This window comes from Monodon monoceros, unplaced genomic scaffold (assembly GCF_005190385.1).
Source record: "Monodon monoceros isolate NGI ecotype Baffin Bay Population unplaced genomic scaffold, NGI_Narwhal_1 Super_Scaffold_9, whole genome shotgun sequence".
In the NCBI taxonomy this organism is placed as follows: domain Eukaryota; kingdom Metazoa; phylum Chordata; class Mammalia; order Artiodactyla; family Monodontidae; genus Monodon; species Monodon monoceros.
This window is the reverse complement of record NW_021703786.1, coordinates 20,399,443-20,416,842: the sequence shown is the minus strand read 5'-3', so window position 1 is coordinate 20,416,842 and position 17,400 is coordinate 20,399,443. Positions and strand designations below refer to the sequence as shown.

Below are 17,400 nucleotides of genomic sequence, written 5' to 3'. Positions count from 1 at the left end.
TTCAGCCACTGCGGGCGAGCCCGCGGGCTGCCGGGTGGTGGGCACTTGGGGCTGTGGAGGAAGCACCTCTGAGGGGATTAATAAAGACAAGATGGACCCCAAAGTCTCGGAGGAGAGGCCGCAGCTTCTCATCCAGGACCTGCTGTGTCCTCTGTGAGCACCCACCTGGTGAGGGGGTGAAGAGAGGAGAGGCCAGAAGAAAGCTCTTAGGGTAGGGTGGGGTGGGGGGCTGGTCTCTGGGTCCATGGAGGGCGGGGGAGGGGCCCGGGTGTACCTGCTCGTGTGTGTGGGCATGCAGGTGAGGGTGCACGCATGCGTCTTGGTGACCAAGGCTGGAGGAGGCGGACCCAGGCGGTCAGGCGGGTAGATGGTGGTGTGGCCAGAATCCCGCCTGTCCTCCGCGTGGCTGGAGGGATCCAGACACCAGCTCCCTCTGATACCACGTCTGCCCAGGCCCCTTCCTCTTTGAGACATCCCCACACAGACACAAGCTTCCTCTTCTCCATCACATCCTCCCTGGGCCTTGGAGGAGTTGACGGCCACTCGTTGTCCTGTCTACACCAGCCCAGGCCCCAGCACCCAGCTGCCCCCTCTGCCGGCCCCCATATGTGCAGCCCACCCCTCCCCCCCACCATGGGCCCAGTGCCGTCCTCTGTGCAGCCTGCTCCGCGTCTGTGTCTGGGCCTGGGTTTCAGAACTCCCTGGTAATCAGAGCACTGAGCGGGGTGGTCAGTGGTTTCCCTGGACATAAAATACCCCTGCCCCGAGGTACCCCTACCTGACTCCACCCCACCCTGTCTCAGGCGGCCTCCTTCTCAGGCAGCATTTCCGCAGCCCTGACAGGAAATGGGCTGGAGGCTCAGCCTACCGCCATCGCAAGACAACTTCTTGTTTCCCTGTTGCCCTGTACCAGCCCTGGGCTTGTGCCCCTTAGCTCCACCCCCAAAGCCTTCCCAGGGCTCCATCCCAGCAGCTCAGGGGCACAGGATGGTGGACATCATTGCCAAACTGACCAGGAGGCAGAGTCGGGGCCTGCGGGGACAGGTAGGGGACCCTGGCATTGGGGGGAGAGCTCAGCCTCTGATGGGGATGGCAGAGGGGTCTATGGGGTCAGGGGCTGCTAGTGGGCCTCCATTCTCTGGCCCCACTAGGAGCTGAGGGAGCCTCACCAAGGTGGGACTCCTCCCTTCTTTCCTCTTTCCTTCTCTGAGGCCCCGCCTGTCTGAGAGGGGTGGCATAGGGATGCTGAGAGGTGGTGACCTGCTTCGGGGCTGGGGGGCGGGGAGGGGAGAGGCAAGGCCTGTCACCTGCCTGTGGGCAAGGGGAGGGGACTGGATTTGAGAGGGGCACGGGGGCAGCCGGGCCCCTCTTGGCTCTGTTCTCCGGACTGAGGTGGGAGACCACTTTCTCTTTCCCACTCAGTGTCCCCTGTGTCTCTAACATGACTGGGATCTGGGGCCCAAGAGCCCCTGGTGCCCTAGTCAGACCCCTGTTGACGGGCTGTGTCTGCATCTAGTCTCGGCCTCCAGGAGTTGGGGGAGGGGCGGCAGCCCTGCTCTAACCCGGGAGAGCTCCTCCTTGAAGGCCTGAGGGCCTGGAGGGCCTGGCTTCACCACCTGGCTTCCAGGAGCCAGTCTGAGCCTGTCTGAGGCTCTGCCAGGAGAGGAAAGTACCTCTATCTCAGCACTGCAGGGGCTCTACAGAGAGTTCTAGAGTCTGAAAGGGCCTCGGGGCTACTTCAGTCCAGCTCTTTCCACAGCGCTGCAGCATCCCTAGCAGGGGTTCGACTCTGCTTGCCCACCTCAGACGAAGGCCCCTCACAACCTTCCAAAGCTGCCTGTGTCTCTGGGGCAGCTCCAATCCTTAGACTGTGCTTCCCCCCAAGGGGCGTTGCCCTGCCCCCGTTTGGCCTCTGATTTGCAGTCTGGAGCTCCCCAGTGTAATTCTGTGTCTTCTCTTCCTGGTGACAGTCACGTGGGGGGCCTCAACTTCTACCTCCCAAATCTCCTCTATACCGGCTGGGCGTGTTCCTTGTACAAGGTCCCGATCAGCCGGACCAGCCTGGGGCTCCCCGTGGACTCAGAGCCAGGGCCAGCAGCCTGGCCACGTGGAATTCCCCACTCCCAAGAGCCTGTCTCCTTCCTTGGCACCCTTCCAGCCCCTGTCCCCGGGATGAGCAAGGCCGCTGGGGTCCAGCTGGGGTGGGTAGGAGGTGTGTCCGGTCATCCACTTTCCTCCACCCACTGCCCATATCCTGTTCTCCCAAGGATTTCCCTGGTTCCTGTGCCTGAACTCTCATTTTCAGGAAGTTCTTGCTCAAAGTTAACCCCAGTCTCTCCTGTAATATCAGGTGTGTTTGGTTTTTGTTTGTTACTGAAGTTTGGCATGGAATTGACTTGCGTACTCATGCAGTAATTGTTTTTGTTTGTTTGTTTGTTATAAAGCATTTTTTTTTTTAATATTTATCTATTTACTTGGCTGTGCCGGGTCTTATTTGTGGCACGTGACATCTTTGCTGTGGCACTTGGGACCTTTTTGTAGCGGCATTCGGAATCCTTAGTTGCGTCATGCGGGCTCTTAGTTGTGGCATCTAGTTCCCTGACCAGGGATCGAACCTGGGCCCCCTGCGTTGGGAGCGCGGAGTCTTAACCACTGGACCACTCAGTAAGTGTTTTTGATGGATCGGCTGTGTGGCTCAGGGCATTGGACCATCTCCTGGGGGTCGACTATGGTCAGTTACATCATCCTGGGTCTTGATCTCAAGACACTCTTGCCTTTTGGGGGCAGAGAAGTTAGGCAGATGGGTGGACAATGAACGGACCACCAAGGCAGAATGCCATCGGGCCCCAACAGAGCGACAAGCAGAGTGCCAACGGGTTAGACTTCTCATCGGAGGGAGAAAGCCTCCCCCAGGTGAGGCTTGTGAGCTGAGCACCAGCGGAGGAGCGGGATTTGGAGCAGCAGGGAATGGGGAGGGAGGGTGGTGGGTTTCCAGGCTGCAGGAACATCTGGAGCAAAGACATGGGGGTAAGAAGATGCCTTTTGTGCTTGGGGGAGGGTCAGCAGGCCAGTGTGGTTGGAATACAGGATGCCACAGGAGGGCTGTTGTGGACAGAGAGAGAAGTGGTGCGGAGGTCCCATTTCGGCCACACAGGAGCTTGTGGAGCGAGGGAGAGGAGTGGACCGGTGTACGCAGGTCTTCCTGCCCCCTCCGTGCCTGGGGCCCATCACACTGTCTCAAATAGCAACACCCCCTTCTATTTTTGTTTTCTTGTTAGCAGCAGTCATCACTGAGGTGCGGTGCATTTCCCTATCACCCTGCTTGGTGCCCTCCTCACCCTACCACCATTTACACACATATGCACTAGAGTGTCAGCTCCGCCAGGGCAGATTTGTGTCCATTTGTCCACGGCTGCATTCCCAGTGCCTAGAACAGTGCCTGGCACAGAGCAGGCAGATCTTTGCTGGCCAAGTGAATGTTTTTGTAGGCGCCTGCCCAAGGCCCAGTGAGAGGCTGCCTTGAGCGGGAGGTGCTTCCCCTCTCGAGTAGTTTATAGCAGCAGTCCCCAAACTTTTTGGCACCAGGGACCGGTTTCATGGAAGACCGGGGCGGGGGGGGTGGTGGTTCGGGCTGTAATGCCAGCCATGGGGAGTGGTGGGGCACAGCAGATGAAGCTTCACTTGCTCGCCTGCCACTCACCTTGGGCTGTGCGGCCCAGGTCCTAACAGGCTGGGGACCACTACCGGTCCATGGCCAGGGTATTGGGGACCCCTGGTTTATAGCTTAGTGAAGGTGTTACAGCAACAGAGGAACCTCTATGATTTTTAAAAAATTAATTTATTTATTTTTGGCTGCGTTGGGTCTTCGTTGCTGCGCGCGGGCTTCTCATTGCGGTGGCTTCTCTTGCTGCAGAGCACGGGCTCTAGGCACACAAGCTTCAGCAGTTGCAGCATGCAGGCCCCAGAGCACGCGGGCTTCAGTAGTTGTGTCACGTGGGCTCAGTAGTTGGGGCTCGCAGGCTCTAGAGCACAGGCTCAGTAGTTGTGGCTCATGGGCTTAGTTGCTCCACGGCATGTGGGATCTTCCCGGACCAGGGCTCGAACCCGTGTCCCCGGCATTGGCAGGCGGATTTTAACAACTGCACCACCAGGGAAGTCCCTCTATGATTTTTTAAAAAAGATTTATTGCACAAAATTTTGTTGCTGCAGAAAAGAAAAAAACTAAACAAGACCAAATCCAAGTCCTATAATTACCCTACCCAGAGATGACCTCTGTTAGCATTTTGGAGAGTTTCTAAAAACACAAAATTGGAATTGTGCTGAGTTTACATTTTTGAAATCTGCTTTTCCCTTGTATGGGAAAATTTCTAAGAATTATGCATTCTTAGAAAACAGTATTAATCTCCTCGTGCTCTTCTGCTGCCTGGGGTTTGATAGTGTCATTATCTTTCTGGTGGGTGCTAGGCTGGGGGTGGTGGGCACACAGGAGAAATCTCGGGAGAGATCTGGAACCTGACACCTGAGCTGAGTCCTAAAGAAGGAATAGGAGTCAGCCAGGAGGGGCAGGTTGTGAGAGAGCAGAGGCCTGTAGCAGACACAGCAGAGAGGCTGGGGGCCTCCAGCAAGCCGGTGCTACTGGAGCTTAAAGTTCAAGGCAAGGGCCAGGAGTGGCAGGAAATAGGGGGGAAGACAGGCAGGTGACGGAAGGCCTCTGGGGCCCTGGTAAGGGCTTAGAGTTTGCCCAGCAGGTAGCAGGGAGCCGTGAGGGTGTTAAGCATGACCAGGCTTATATTCTGTGTAACTGGACCCTCCAGCCCACCTCACTTTACTTTGGAGGGGGACATGGGGCTCACCTTTTCTTTGCCCTCCTTCCTCCTTCCCATCTGGTTCTTTCTCTTTCTCTTGTCTGCGATTGATTCTGAGGCCTGCAAACCCTGTATTGGGGAAGTACCAGCTCCAAATCTGGAACTGGAGGCAGTACTGGTTCCAGTTCAGAGCTTTCTTGGCAGAGGAGGAAGGAGGGCTGGGGGTTCTTTGTGGGGGCTGTAGAATGGAGCAAGGCCCCGCCCCCAAGTGTCCTGGGGCCTGGGGCGAGAAAGAACTGGGCCCAGGCCATTTCTCTGTTCCTGCGCAAACTTTGATTCACACCTGTGAGTGTGCGGCTGGAGAACTTCGTTATCGATATTTTACTACTGTTAATAAATAATTAATCTAATTGTCCCATGCATCTGGGGCACTTCATACTTTACAAGGCACTTTTCAAGAACATTTCCTCATTCTCTCTTCACTACAATTTCCGGAGTGGGGAGGGCAGACATTTTGCAGCTGGGGGAACCGAGGCAGAGAGGTGCTGTGACTTGCTGACAGTCGCCCAAGTGGCGAGTGCCCGAGTGGGGACGATGTGACCGCGGGGCTGCCCTGAAGGTCACGTCTCCTTCCTCCCGCCGCAGGTGGATGACCTCCCAGAGCCCGTGTACGCGAACGTAGAGAGGCAGCCTCGGGCCACGTCGCCTGGCGCCACCGCAGCCCACTGCACCGGCTCGGTGTGGGAGACGCACACGGACGCGGGCACCGGGCGCCCCTACTACTACAACCCGGACACGGGCGTGACCACCTGGGAGTCGCCCTTCGAGGCTGCCGAGGGCGCCGCCAGCCCGGCCACGTCTCCGGCTTCGGTGGGCAGCCACGAGAGCCTCGAGACCGAGTGGGGCCAGTACTGGGATGAGGAGAGCCGCAGGGTGTTCTTCTACAACCCGCTGACGGGCGAGACGGCCTGGGAGGACGAGTCCGAGGTCCAGCCGGAGGACGAGCAGGAGATGCAGCCTGGCCTGAGCCCCGGCAGCCCCAGGGACCAGAGGGTGAGGGGCGGGGCCTCGTCTGAAAGGGCGGGGCCTGGCCAGGGTGGGCGGGGCTATCTCTGAGAGACTTTGACCCCGCCTCTGTCTCCCACAGCTCGGGGGAACTAGGGTGAGGGGGCGTGGCCTGGACCGAAAGGGCCGGGCCCCTGAGGTCACTGCTGGCTCTCAGAGCCTCTGACTCTTCTGCTCCCTGCAGCCCCCCACCCCTGAGACGGACTACCCCGAGTTGCTGACCAGTTACCCAGAGGAAGACTATTCCCCCGTGGGCTCCTTCGGTGAGCCCGGCCCCGCCTCTCCCTTGGTCACACCCCCAGGCTGGTCTTGCCACGTGAGCCAGGATGGGCAGACGCTGTACACTAACAACTACACCCAAGAACAGGTAGGGGCAGTGGGCAGATGGTCCCAGACAGCCGCGGGGTCGCTCCCCTTAACACTGTAAACTGAAGTTCCCGCGCGGGCTCCAAGTCAGCCCAAGACCGAATCACCCACACCTGCCCGTGTAAACTCTTTGGGGCTATGTTGGGCTCTGGTTGGAGGGAACCTTTTGCTCCCCCATCATGAGGAGAGCTAGGTCCCTGACCGTCCCTCTCCCCACAGTGGATGAGGTTGGAGGACCAACACGGGAAGCCTTACTTCTACAATCCAGATGACGCCTCCGTTCAGTGGGAGCTGCCCCAGGTAACCAAGTGGGGAAGGGAGAGTGCCGGGGAGAGGAGGGGGTCGGTTATATACCACAGTGTCTTTCTCCCCAGGTCCCTGTCCCTGCCCCTCGAAGCATCCGCAAATCCAGCCAGGACAGTGAGACCCCGGCCCAGGCCAGCCCACCTGAGGAGAAGGTGAGGGAGGGGGCATGTAGGACCAGGCAGGACCCCCGCAGAAAAACTGGGGTGTTTCTGGAGGCTCTGGAGGCTGGGATTGGGTCTGGAGGCACGTCTCCACCATAGCCCCGAGCACTAGCCTGGGCTGAATGAACCTGGGTTCTGGGTCATCCCAGGCTCAGAGCTGGGCGAGGCTCAGAGCTGGAAGGAAGTCTCTCCTGCTGCTGCTCCTGCTGTGGGAGCAGGCACCCCACCAAGCAGCGGCCAGGTGCCGGCAAAGAGGATTCAGTGGAGACTCAGGCCCAGCCTGTGGGGAGTGGCTGGCTGAGAGGGAGGCAAGCCTCTGGCCCCCCGCCCCACCCCCGTGGCTCCCCCCTTACCTGCCTCCTCCTTCCCCTTCTTTCTCTAAGATCAAGACCCTGGACAAGGCAGGCGTGCTCCATCGAACCAAGACGGTGGACAAAGGAAAGCGGCTCCGGTGAGAACCCGTCTGCCCCCAGACTCCACGGTGGGCCTTAACGATGCCGTTCACTGAGCACTTCCCATATGCCAGGCTCTTGTTAACCCTCAGAGCGACTTTATGAGGTCCTGTGAGGACCCTGAGGCACTGAGGAAGTGACTTGCCCCAGGTCCCTTGGCTACCAGTTGTTAGCGCTGGGAGTCCACCCCTTACGGTTGGGTGCCCCAAGCTGTGTTCTTAAACTCTGTGCCCTGCTTCTGGGGGTGGGAGGGGGGCCTCAGCCCAGGACCGAACCCAAGCCCTGCCACCACCGCCCCGCCTAGGAAGAAGAACTGGAGTGCCTCGTGGACAGTGCTGGAGGGCGGCATCCTGACATTCTTCAAGGACTCGAAGACCTCGACTGCAGGTGGCCTGGTAAGGCCCAGGCGCCCAGCAGGGACCACCCCATCTGCTCCTGACTCCTGTGGGTCTTCATCTCATCAGCCTTGCCAAAGGCTAGGTCTGAGACCGTGGAATATGAGTGTCAAGAGAGCTGGGCCTTGGCAGGGGGTGATGAGAGCAGATCACCCCAGGACAAGCACTTCCAGCCACCTTGGGCCTGGGGACCAGTCCTTGAGGATGGACAGCTCCAGCCTGGTGGGCAGGGAGGCTGGGGACTGGACACACCTGCTCGCAGAGATGGGGCTGCACTCCTTTCTCCTTTCCTATCCTAGGTGGGCAGGTAGCAAACAACCAGCCAGCCTGCAGGCTCCATGGTTAAGAAGTACCAGGATCTCTGCGGTCCAGGAACCCTTGGGCCCCCTGCCCCCAGAGCTGTGACCCCATTTTGTCCCTGAAGCCAAGGGAGCCTGGTCTATTGGAGCCAGGACGCTGTGACGGGCCCAAGCTGAGCTGAGGGTGCGCTGTAACCATGCTCCCTCCAACCCTTCTTCCCTTTGCCACAGAGGCAGCCTTCCAAGCTCTCCACCCCCGAGTACACGGTGGAGCTGAAGGGGGCCTCTCTCGCCTGGGCCCCCAAAGACAAATCCAGCAAGAAGAATGTGCTGGAGGTGAGTGGTGGGGTGGGGGAGAAGGAGAAGGGGCTTACTGATGGCTTGGGACCCTCACTAAGCAAGCCCCAAGAAGGTGGACCTGGGGAGTTAGGGCTGGAATTCTCGGGGCTCAAAACCAAAACTGCCTCCACCTTGGGGATCCGTCCACAGCGTTTCCTGGCATCACAGATTCTGCAGCTCCCTCTCCAGGAGTGGAGTTCACTGGAGTCCTTGGTCCTAAGTAGGGGGTCCTTGGGGAATGAAACTGTCATGCCTAGAAGTGCAGTCCTCATCCCAGCTGCTTTGGCCTGAGACAGACAGGAGTCTCTGGGTCCCCAGCTACTTACTCTGGTAGGCTGGGACACCTGCTCTAGCTGGTCAGAGCCCAGCTTCCAACTAGCAGTGAGTAAACCAGGGTAGTGGACACGTTTCTCAGGCTCTGCAGCAGGAAGAGAGAGGCCAGGTGGGGCCCAGGCAAGACCCTCCCAGGCCACTGTCCATGTGTTGTCTTCACCGTCTTCACTGTTGTGTTTCCCTTCACTGTCCATGTGTTGTCTTGTTTTTAAACTACTCTTACCCTCACCTCAGTCCCCAAATGTTTTGAGGCAGCTCACAATAAAAATGCATATGGTGAGCTGGTAAAAGCCACTGAAAGCCAGGACGCACAAAACAAGTTAGAGGAAGAGGGCAGTGTGGAGAGGGATTAGAATGATGTACAGGTACTAAAGTTGTCGTTGCTGAAAAAAGTCACCTCCAGGCTTCCTGGTCGCCAGAGTGAAAAGAGAATGGCCGTCAGTTACATGGCTCTTATTATTGGGGCAGGGGGAAACCTTCCTAGATTTTGAGGGAAATCAGTTTCTAGTGTGCAGCTCCGTTCTAGTTTAGTAAAGGGACGCTTGGGCTGCTTCAGCTAACATCTGATGAAAGCCCCAAAAGCATGACCTTCCATCTCAGCTCAGAAAAAGCAATTCTGCAAGGAGCTTGAGTGTGTCGTTTAATGATAATTCACCCAGCTTCATTCAGTTCTAGAACCAGAGTATCCACAGAGCAGAGCTGGACACCTGTTTTGTCTCATGAGCCACTCTGATCAGTAGGTCTGGAGCCTTCTCCAGGCTTAGCGCTGTAATCGACTAGCAATGTCTGCCGTGGACGTCAGATTGAGGAGGGACATCATATTTGCTAGGTATGCTCCTTCCTGATCTGGAGGGACATCCTTCAAACAGGGCTGTCTGAATGTCACCTCTCTGACCGGGCTTTGGATGAAAGTTTCAGAGGAGACACTTCTGAGTTGTCTTTTCTGGCAAGGACTGGAGGGCAGATGGTGCTTTTGAGAGCTCCTCCAGCGGACGGGAAGGCTGACAGTCTTGAATGGAAATCCTGGAGGCCCCTGCTTCCCACTGGCTGGCAGCCATCCTTCCTCCACTCAGGGGTGACCTGTAGGTGACTTTGGATATTTCTCAAGAGACCGCCCCAAATTCTATATCGTTGAGGATGGCCGGTCTTTCTAGTCACCCCAGAGTCACAGAAAACTTCAGTAACAGTCCCCTGAGAATGGCTGGTTTGAGCTCGGCTTGCCTGTGCAGTAAACAGAATGAGTGTCTTGAGCAGTATATTGATAATGTAACTAGACAGATGTGCCTCCGTATGAAACTCAAATATGAACTGAATATGTTTTGAGACAGCTGCCAACAATAATGGCTATTGTTTCAGAGGCATTGTTAGGCCATTCTCTGGGATAACAGACAGGGCCCCTGTCAGTTTAGGTTAGCACGAGGTTGTGCTATCTGTGGGCACACACGAGGTGTGCCCACTGAAGGTTCTCTAGTCTTTGCAGGGAGGGGGATGGGGTAGAACTTGCAGGTTTGTTTGGTTTTGTCTTGGGAAGCATTTTAAGTAGCATTCAAGTCTGAGTTAGATAGGTAGACAGCCAAAACACAGCCCTCTCTGATTCTGGAAGTTTGTACCCTGTTGTCTGAGACATTTTTTGCTGACTCTGACTCTCATTTGACCCAAAGCTGTGGCAACCAACCATTCCCATCAACCTTGAACGTTTGGTTCTCAGAGCCAGAGGTTAAGGAGAGATCCATCCAAGTTGCCTCACCTTGTTCTTTGTAGACTTTGTTAGGGAAACAGCAGTCAGCTGAAAAATAGCCCAGGCTGTTAGTGTCTGCTTGCTCCTCAATAGTATAAAATAGTGGCTTTGGGGTCTCCCATCGGGAGTTTCTTTCATTGACTTTTTTGCTGGCCCGTGCTCTGGGTGGGCCTGCCGTGTTCTGTGGCTCATGGAGAGACAGGATGGGGCAGGGAAAAGCACACCAGACCGTTGACAGATGTGCAGATCTTCTGCACTCAGATCCTTGCTCCATCATTCACTAGCTGTGTGTCCACGAGGAAGTTGCTTACACTCACTGTGCCTCAGTTTGCCCATCTGTAACACGGAGATGCTGTTACCTACCAATTTAATGAGGTGAAATACCTTGGCTTGGGGTGAGGCCCTTGCTCTGTTAGGCTCTGAGTTCCTGGGGACAGGAACAGATCACCTCTACCTCGGTATCCCCCCTGGGACAGACCCAGCGAACCAGAGGTGACTGAGTGATTTGTGTCCCACCAGCTGCGGAGCCGAGATGGCTCGGAGTACCTGATCCAGCATGACTCGGAAGCCATCATCAGCACCTGGCACAAGGCCATCGCCCAGGGCATCCAGGAGCTGGTAGGCAGAGCTGGGGGCCGCCAAGGCTGGTGGGGAGGGGATGGGCAGCCATTATGCAGGGCAGCTGTGCCCACCGTGGGTGGGGCCCTCCACTCGGGCACTGGGAGCTCCATGAAACCAGTGGGTAAGTAGCCCTCTCTGCAGATGCAGATGGGCTGCTGAAGAAATTAGCCTTTCTTAAGGAAGTGAATCCAGCCTCTGGGGTTGGCCGCACAGGAGGACTCTCCAGGTGGGCATATCCTAGAGGAGTGTCCCATTCCACACTGAGGCAAGAGAAAAGTAAATACTCTGCTAAACAGCCTCAGGCTGGAAAGACAGGCTGAAACCAGAAGACAGAATTTAAAAGGATTGAATTGATGAGTCTAGCGTTGTTTTTTAAGTTCAATATATCAATTGCATAAGTAGAGATGGGGTAGGCCCGCTCTGACAGCTCTTCACGTGGAAACAACCTGAGGCTTTTTGATCCTTAAGTCCCTATTAAGGGACTAGGCAACACTGGGTGCCCTGCTTGGCTGTATTAATAGAGGTAGGGATCCAGATCCAGGGAGGTGATGCCGGTGAGGTTGTTGGCAGCGCTCCGGCCCCAGCTCAAACTGCAAGCTCGAACTGGGAGCCTCGTATTGAGGAATACTGACCTACTGGAGTGTGTACAGAGGAGCTAAGGAAAATTATGGGGAAAGTGGACCAGGAACTGGGGGGTCGGTAGGGGTAGTCAGGATAAGAAAAGGTGAGGGAGAACAGGATGACTGTCTCCAACACCTGGAGGGCTCCATGCAGCCAAGGGAGGGGAGCGTTTGGGGTTCTCTGGTGGAGGTGAAGGGGGTTGACCTGGATAAGGAAACAGCAAACTCCCTGCCTGGGGGTCTCCAGTCCAGGCCTGCTGGGAGGGCACTTCGGGTCCCTCACCCCATCCCAGAAGGACATGCAGCTGGCCCAAGGCTCTGCCTCTCTGAGGCTGTGTGATTCTAGTCCGCAGACCTACCCCCCGAGGAGGAAAGTGAGAGCAGCAGCGTGGACTTTGGGTCGAGTGAGCGCCTAGGAAGCTGGCGGGACGATGAGGCACGGCCTGGTGCAGGTGTGCTTGGGGGTGAGGCTGGTGGAGGGGGTGGTGGGCATCCTTTGGGCGGGGTGGGGGGGGCGGGGTGGTGACGACCGGGCTAGGGCTGCCGGCCCAACCCCGGCGCCACTGACTGACCCAGCCCTGGCATTCCCATTCCCATTGGGCAGCCGTGCCCACCCCGGGGCACGGAGGTCTGGAGAGCGACCTGAGCAAGGTCCGGAACAAGCTCCGCAAGTTCCTGCTGAAGCGGCCCACGCTGCAGTCGCTGCGGGAGAAGGGCTACATCAGAGGTACAGGAGGGACCCGGAGAGCTGGGCGCCGGTGGCGCAGGGGCGAGGCGACGCTGACGAGCCTTTCCCCCAGACCAGGTGTTCGGCTGCGCGCTGGCCGTGCTGTGTGAGCGTGAGAGGAGCCAGGTGCCGCGCTTCGTGCAGCAGTGCATCCGCGCCGTCGAGGCCCGGGGTACGTACGTGCGCCGGCCGGCTGGGCCTGGCATTCCGGGAGCCTGAAGGCCTCCTTCCAGGACCCCAGACGGAACCCCCGGGGAGCACAGGGTCGAGGGGGAAAAAAAGGGAGTTCCTGAGCAGGAATCATAGCAGGGGCTTTAGCGCCATCCCACCGAACCCGCGGTCAGCGCCTCCCTCCGCTCCAGGGCTGGACATCGACGGTCTATACCGCATCAGTGGAAACCTGGCCACCATCCAGAAGCTGCGCTATAAAGTGGACCACGGTGAGGCCCGTCCCCTGTCCCTGCCCCAGGCCCGAGGGCGCAAAGGGATGCTGACCTCCTCTTCCTCCCCTCCCCCCTTTCCGCAGATGAACGTCTGGACCTGGACGACGGACGCTGGGAGGACGTCCACGTAATCACCGGCGCCCTGAAGCTCTTCTTTCGAGAGCTGCCCGAGCCCCTCTTCCCCTTCTCGCACTTCCCCCAGTTCATCGCAGCCATCAGTGAGCGCCTGGGGGAGGTGGGGCGGATGGGGTAGGAGTGGGGCTGGGCTGCCTCAGGCACCCGTCTGGCTGGGACTGCCCCCGCAAAATACTGGAAGTCAGCCCCCTCTGTTTCCCTCCCTTTCCTCTCTCTGCCTCTGACCTTTCCCCTGCCCAGAGCTGCAGGACCAGGCCCAGCGCAGCCGCTGTGTTCAGAGCCTGGTGCGCTCGCTGCCCGGCCCCAACCACGACACAATGCGGCTGCTCTTCCAGCACCTGTGCAGGTGAGCCGGGGAGCCGCAGGGGAATGGGGAGGCGGGCCTGATAGGACCCTCCCCCGCACGCCTCCCCCCAGCTCTGGGCCCTGATTCCACCCCACCCCCACCGCAGGGTGATCGAGCACGGAGAACAGAACCGCATGTCCGTGCAGAGCGTGGCCATAGTGTTCGGGCCCACGCTGCTGCGGCCCGAGACAGAGGAAACCAGCATGCCCATGACCATGGTGTTCCAGAACCAGGTGGTGGAGCTCATCCTGCAGCAGTGCGCAGACGTCTTCCCGCCGCACTGACCGCGGGCCCGCACCCCTACCCCCGCTGCTGGCGCTGCGGACCTGGGAGTGGGGGCGGCGACAGTGGTCCTGCATAGAAGCGGGGCGGCTGGAAGCCACGCGGCTGGACTCTATCTCTGAGACCCTCCGCCTCCCGCCAGTCCGCAGGCCCGTGCGAGTTCTGCACCTCTCGGTTCTGAGGGTATGGTGACCCCTGGTGGGCAGTTCGCAAAATGTGATTTTTTTTTTTTTTTTTTTCTCTGATTTGGCCTGTTTGGGGGTTAATTGGGCTCTGTTCTTTATCACAGCGCCACCTACTGTGCGTGTGCGAGAACGAGGGGTGGGGGGAGAGTTTTCTGGGACGGCCGCTGTTGCGAGGAGGAATTTGGCCGAAGGGCTTCCTGGCTTCGTCAGGCCTGCACCTGGTGGAGGCCTTCAGGGAGACCCTGTGGGTCCCCGGCCCCGTGCATGGCACTGTGCCCATCATGAAGCAGCAATCGACAACCTCCCTGCTGCGGAAACAGGACTGAGCTGGGCCTCCGGCGGGCAGCTGAAGCTGCCTTTCCCCAGGCCTCTGGGCTGAAGCTCCTGCCAGGCCCAATCACTGGCTGGCTGTAGACCCTCTTCATTGACTTCCCTGTTGGGGTTCTGGGCCTCTGCCCTCCCTGATCCACCTGTGCTCTGTGCAAGGGTTCTTCCTGGTCACTAAATGTGTACCCTGCACCTGCCACTTGACATGCACCATTTCTACTAGTAATCCCGTCTTACAGATGAGGAAACTGAGGCGTACAAAGGCAAAGTGCCTTGTTCAGGGTCTGGTGGGTGATCTGACTCCTCTCACACCAGAGCACAGCCTCCTGTGAGGCTGAAATCAATCCTTTCAGCTACCCCTCAACCCCAGCATGGCCTTATGGTAAAGCAGGGAAACGAAGCCGAGTGGGTTCTGTCTGGGCCTGGGGAGGTCCCTGAGGCAAAGAGGGAATCCGCCGCAGCTGTTCTTCTCTGCGGGGAGGGGAAGTAGCCCTGGCAGGAGCGCCCCTCTCAGTGCCTCGGCTGTCAGGCAGGCCTCCCTGGTGCCCACCTTGCCATGAAGAGCTGGGACAGAGACCTGATGGGTAGGGGGAAGGAGGGCACATCCTCAGAAAAGGAAGCGTGAATGCTGCGGTCATCAGCCCCCCTTCCCTTCTTGTACACAAACCACCTCAGTATATGGGTCTCAGCCCCCAGCCCACCTACCCGTTCATGTGTTCAAACAATAATAGCTAATATTTATTGACATTTGCACCATATCATCTCATTTGTTTCTCACAGCCAATATTTATTATCTGCTCCTCTGTGCCAGGCACTGTGCCTGGGGCAGGGGCACCGCACATTGCCTCCCTGGTGGAGCTTATGGTTCGGCGGGCAGGGCTGACCGAAGCCCACCCCTAATGCCAGAGGGGCTGGGGCAAGAGTAGAAGTGGAGGCCTCACACCATATGTCAACATATCGTAAAGCTATAAATCAAGCTAACAAGTGTTCAATAAAATGTGTTCTATTCTCCTACTTTGAAAAATATCTTTCATAATGACCTGGGAGGCCAGGGTTTTTTTTTTTTGTTTTTTTGTTTTGCCTTGCCATGCGGCTTGTGGGAGCTTAGTGCCCCAACCAGGGATCGAACCTGCGCCCTAGGCAGTGAAAGCAAGGAGTCCTAACCACTGGACCGCCAGGGAATCCCCGAAGGCCAGGTTCTAACATAAACTTCTTTGACTCTTCCGAATTCCGTGCCCAGATGGCTGGCATGAGAAGAGCTGGCTCTGCTCTCAGCCACACACACCATATCTTCCCACCCTCAGAGCATCCTGGCCCAAGGGGAGGTGCACACAGGTGGACACAGCAGTGCAATCTGCTGCCCCTTGGTCACCCCACATGGTCCACCCTCTGAGGGAATGGGCCTGGGGTCCCACGTGTCAGGAGCATGGTCTAAAGGGATGGGCCTGGGCTCCAAGGGGGCGCCAAAGATTCCTCATCCTGGGGGGAGAGGCACAGACAGAGAAGGTCCAGAGCTAGAGTGGGACCCATGGCAGGGCAGAGACCCCTCTCACAGGTCTAAGGGCGGAACTGGACGGATATTAAACACCCAACTACTTGGTTAACCATGTTGGTATGGGAGCTGAGAAAAGCACAGGGTGCTCTGAAGGTGTGTCACTGGGGTGTGACTGTCCCCCAGGGGGCCAAGATGTCTCTGCTGAAGCCACATTTGAGCCAAGCACTAAAGAATGAGGAGGAGTCAACAAGGTGAGGAATTAAGGGCAAGGTGTCTAGTCAGAGGGAACAGCATGTGCAAAGGCTCTGAGGCAAGAAGTCTTGTGGGGAGAACAAAATCTGAGCGAAGACCACCGTGACTGGAGCCCACAAAGCCAGCAGGCCTGGGTGGGAGGTGATGCTAGAGAGGCTAACGGGGCAGAGTGCACAGGGCCTTGTGGACCACGATGAATGGGGACCTGTGGCAGGACAGCGGCAGGCGGATCCTTGGGCAGGAAGGTCTTGGGAAGTGTCAGCTCCCCACCCCACCCCAAGCTTTTGACCCTGCCAAGAGCTTGGTGGGCAGCAAGTAATGTGGGCAGCTGCAGGCACGGAAGTCCCAGAATCATCACATACTATCCCCAGGAGGAGCTTCAGAAATCACCTACTGCCAGAGAGTAAACTCCTGGAGAGACGAGCTGTAACTCACCTGAGGCCACACGGCAGGTTGGCAGCAGAGCCTGCCCAGAGCTTCATGCACACAGTCTGAGCACCTACATGAGCCCCACCAGAAGGTTGAGCTCAGCCATAAACCCTCAACTGCGAGCACAGTGCATGGCGAGCACTGCAGGTGCACAGTGAGTACGTTTGGGGTGAATTGGATTTTGTCTGGAGACACAAAGATACATAGAAAGAGTATATGTATACTCATATATATAGAAAGAGTATCTGCCCTCTTGAAGTGCCATCTGGTTGGGGGATAGACAAAAATAAGTGACACAGTTGATAAGGGCTGCCACAGGGGGCAGCCTCTGTCCCCCTCCCAGCAGATACCCCATGTCCTCCAACAGCCAGGCATCTGCCCTGACGCTGCCCTAGAAAAGGCTCCTGGTGTCCACCTGTTTGCTAAGTCCGTGGACGCGCCCAGCCTTCATGTGAGTGGACCCGTGAACTGCCTGTCATCCTCCTAGACAAGCTGTCCTTTGCTCACACAGCAACATGGGTCTTTGCCCAGCCTGTAAATGGTGATGCCCCGGCCCACTGCTCTCTCCTCTCCACCTCCCTGATGGCACTCATCCGTTCCACTCTGGGGACTGTCATCAAGCCTGCACGTGCATCACTCAGATCTCTGTCACCAGCCTGAACCACTCGCTTCCGAGTTCCAAGTGCAAATGTCCACCTGCACGGGTGGCTGCCAGGCACCCCAAGTGCAACCTGCCTAAAACAAAACTGAAGCCAGCCCCTCCCACTATTTCAGGGCAGAGCACATCCATGCACCCAAGGCTCCTTCCCTTCCGTATCCAGTCAGCTTCCAAGTCCCTGTCTTCTACCCCCTAAAGATTTCCAGGATCTGCCTCTCCCACCCCTGCTCAGCCTCTCATCTGGATGGACTCCTCCACTTCCATCGTCCACTTAGCAGCTATCTGACCATGGCACTCTGGTGTGTGGCCTCTGAGGCCCTCCCCAGCCATGCCTCCCACCTCTCTGCACACCAGCTGTGCCCATGCCTATAGCTCCCAGCACACTCCGGAATGTCCCTTGCCTGCATGCCTTTGGGCCCACAGTCCCCTGTCTTCCTCCCTTTCTCCTGGCTAATTCCTCCTTCTCCTCTCAGCCTCAGCTCACACCTGCCCCCACACCCCTCCTCAGATCTCTCACATGTGCCTCTCTCCCTCATTGTACTTGCCTCGCTGTAACGTAATTGTGCTTTCATAGCCTTCACTTCCCTGCTAGGCTAAGGGCTACATGTCTTCCAGGTTCAT

At 57.6% G+C, this 17,400-nt stretch overlaps 1 protein-coding gene across 11 annotated transcripts in view; it reads left to right on the top strand.

Moving 5' to 3' along the window:
- Positions 1 to 14,959, top strand: part of ARHGAP27 (Rho GTPase activating protein 27) — a 32,687-nt gene extending 17,728 nt beyond the window's left edge. For 8 of the 11 annotated variants that reach the window (XM_029212056.1, XM_029212060.1, XM_029212057.1 and 5 more), the window contains 15 exons: positions 5,451 to 5,858; positions 6,055 to 6,237; positions 6,456 to 6,536; positions 6,611 to 6,694; positions 7,087 to 7,154; positions 7,460 to 7,550; positions 8,081 to 8,185; positions 10,779 to 10,877; positions 11,847 to 11,952; positions 12,105 to 12,227; positions 12,301 to 12,399; positions 12,590 to 12,667; positions 12,754 to 12,888; positions 13,046 to 13,151; positions 13,258 to 14,959. In XM_029212056.1, the coding sequence (XP_029067889.1) occupies positions 5,451 to 5,858; positions 6,055 to 6,237; positions 6,456 to 6,536; positions 6,611 to 6,694; positions 7,087 to 7,154; positions 7,460 to 7,550; positions 8,081 to 8,185; positions 10,779 to 10,877; positions 11,847 to 11,952; positions 12,105 to 12,227; positions 12,301 to 12,399; positions 12,590 to 12,667; positions 12,754 to 12,888; positions 13,046 to 13,151; positions 13,258 to 13,435 (1,944 nt within the window). In that variant the 3' untranslated portion in view covers positions 13,436 to 14,959. Of the gene's footprint in view, positions 1 to 568; positions 1,045 to 1,426; positions 2,914 to 5,450; positions 5,859 to 6,054; positions 6,238 to 6,455; positions 6,537 to 6,610; positions 6,695 to 7,086; positions 7,155 to 7,459; positions 7,551 to 8,080; positions 8,186 to 10,778; positions 10,878 to 11,846; positions 11,953 to 12,104; positions 12,228 to 12,300; positions 12,400 to 12,589; positions 12,668 to 12,753; positions 12,889 to 13,045; positions 13,152 to 13,257 lie in introns of those variants that run through there. The other 3 variants (XR_003791966.1, XM_029212061.1, XM_029212063.1) reach the window with 3 other exon arrangements.
- The last annotated feature ends 2,441 nt before the right edge of the window (positions 14,960 to 17,400 follow it).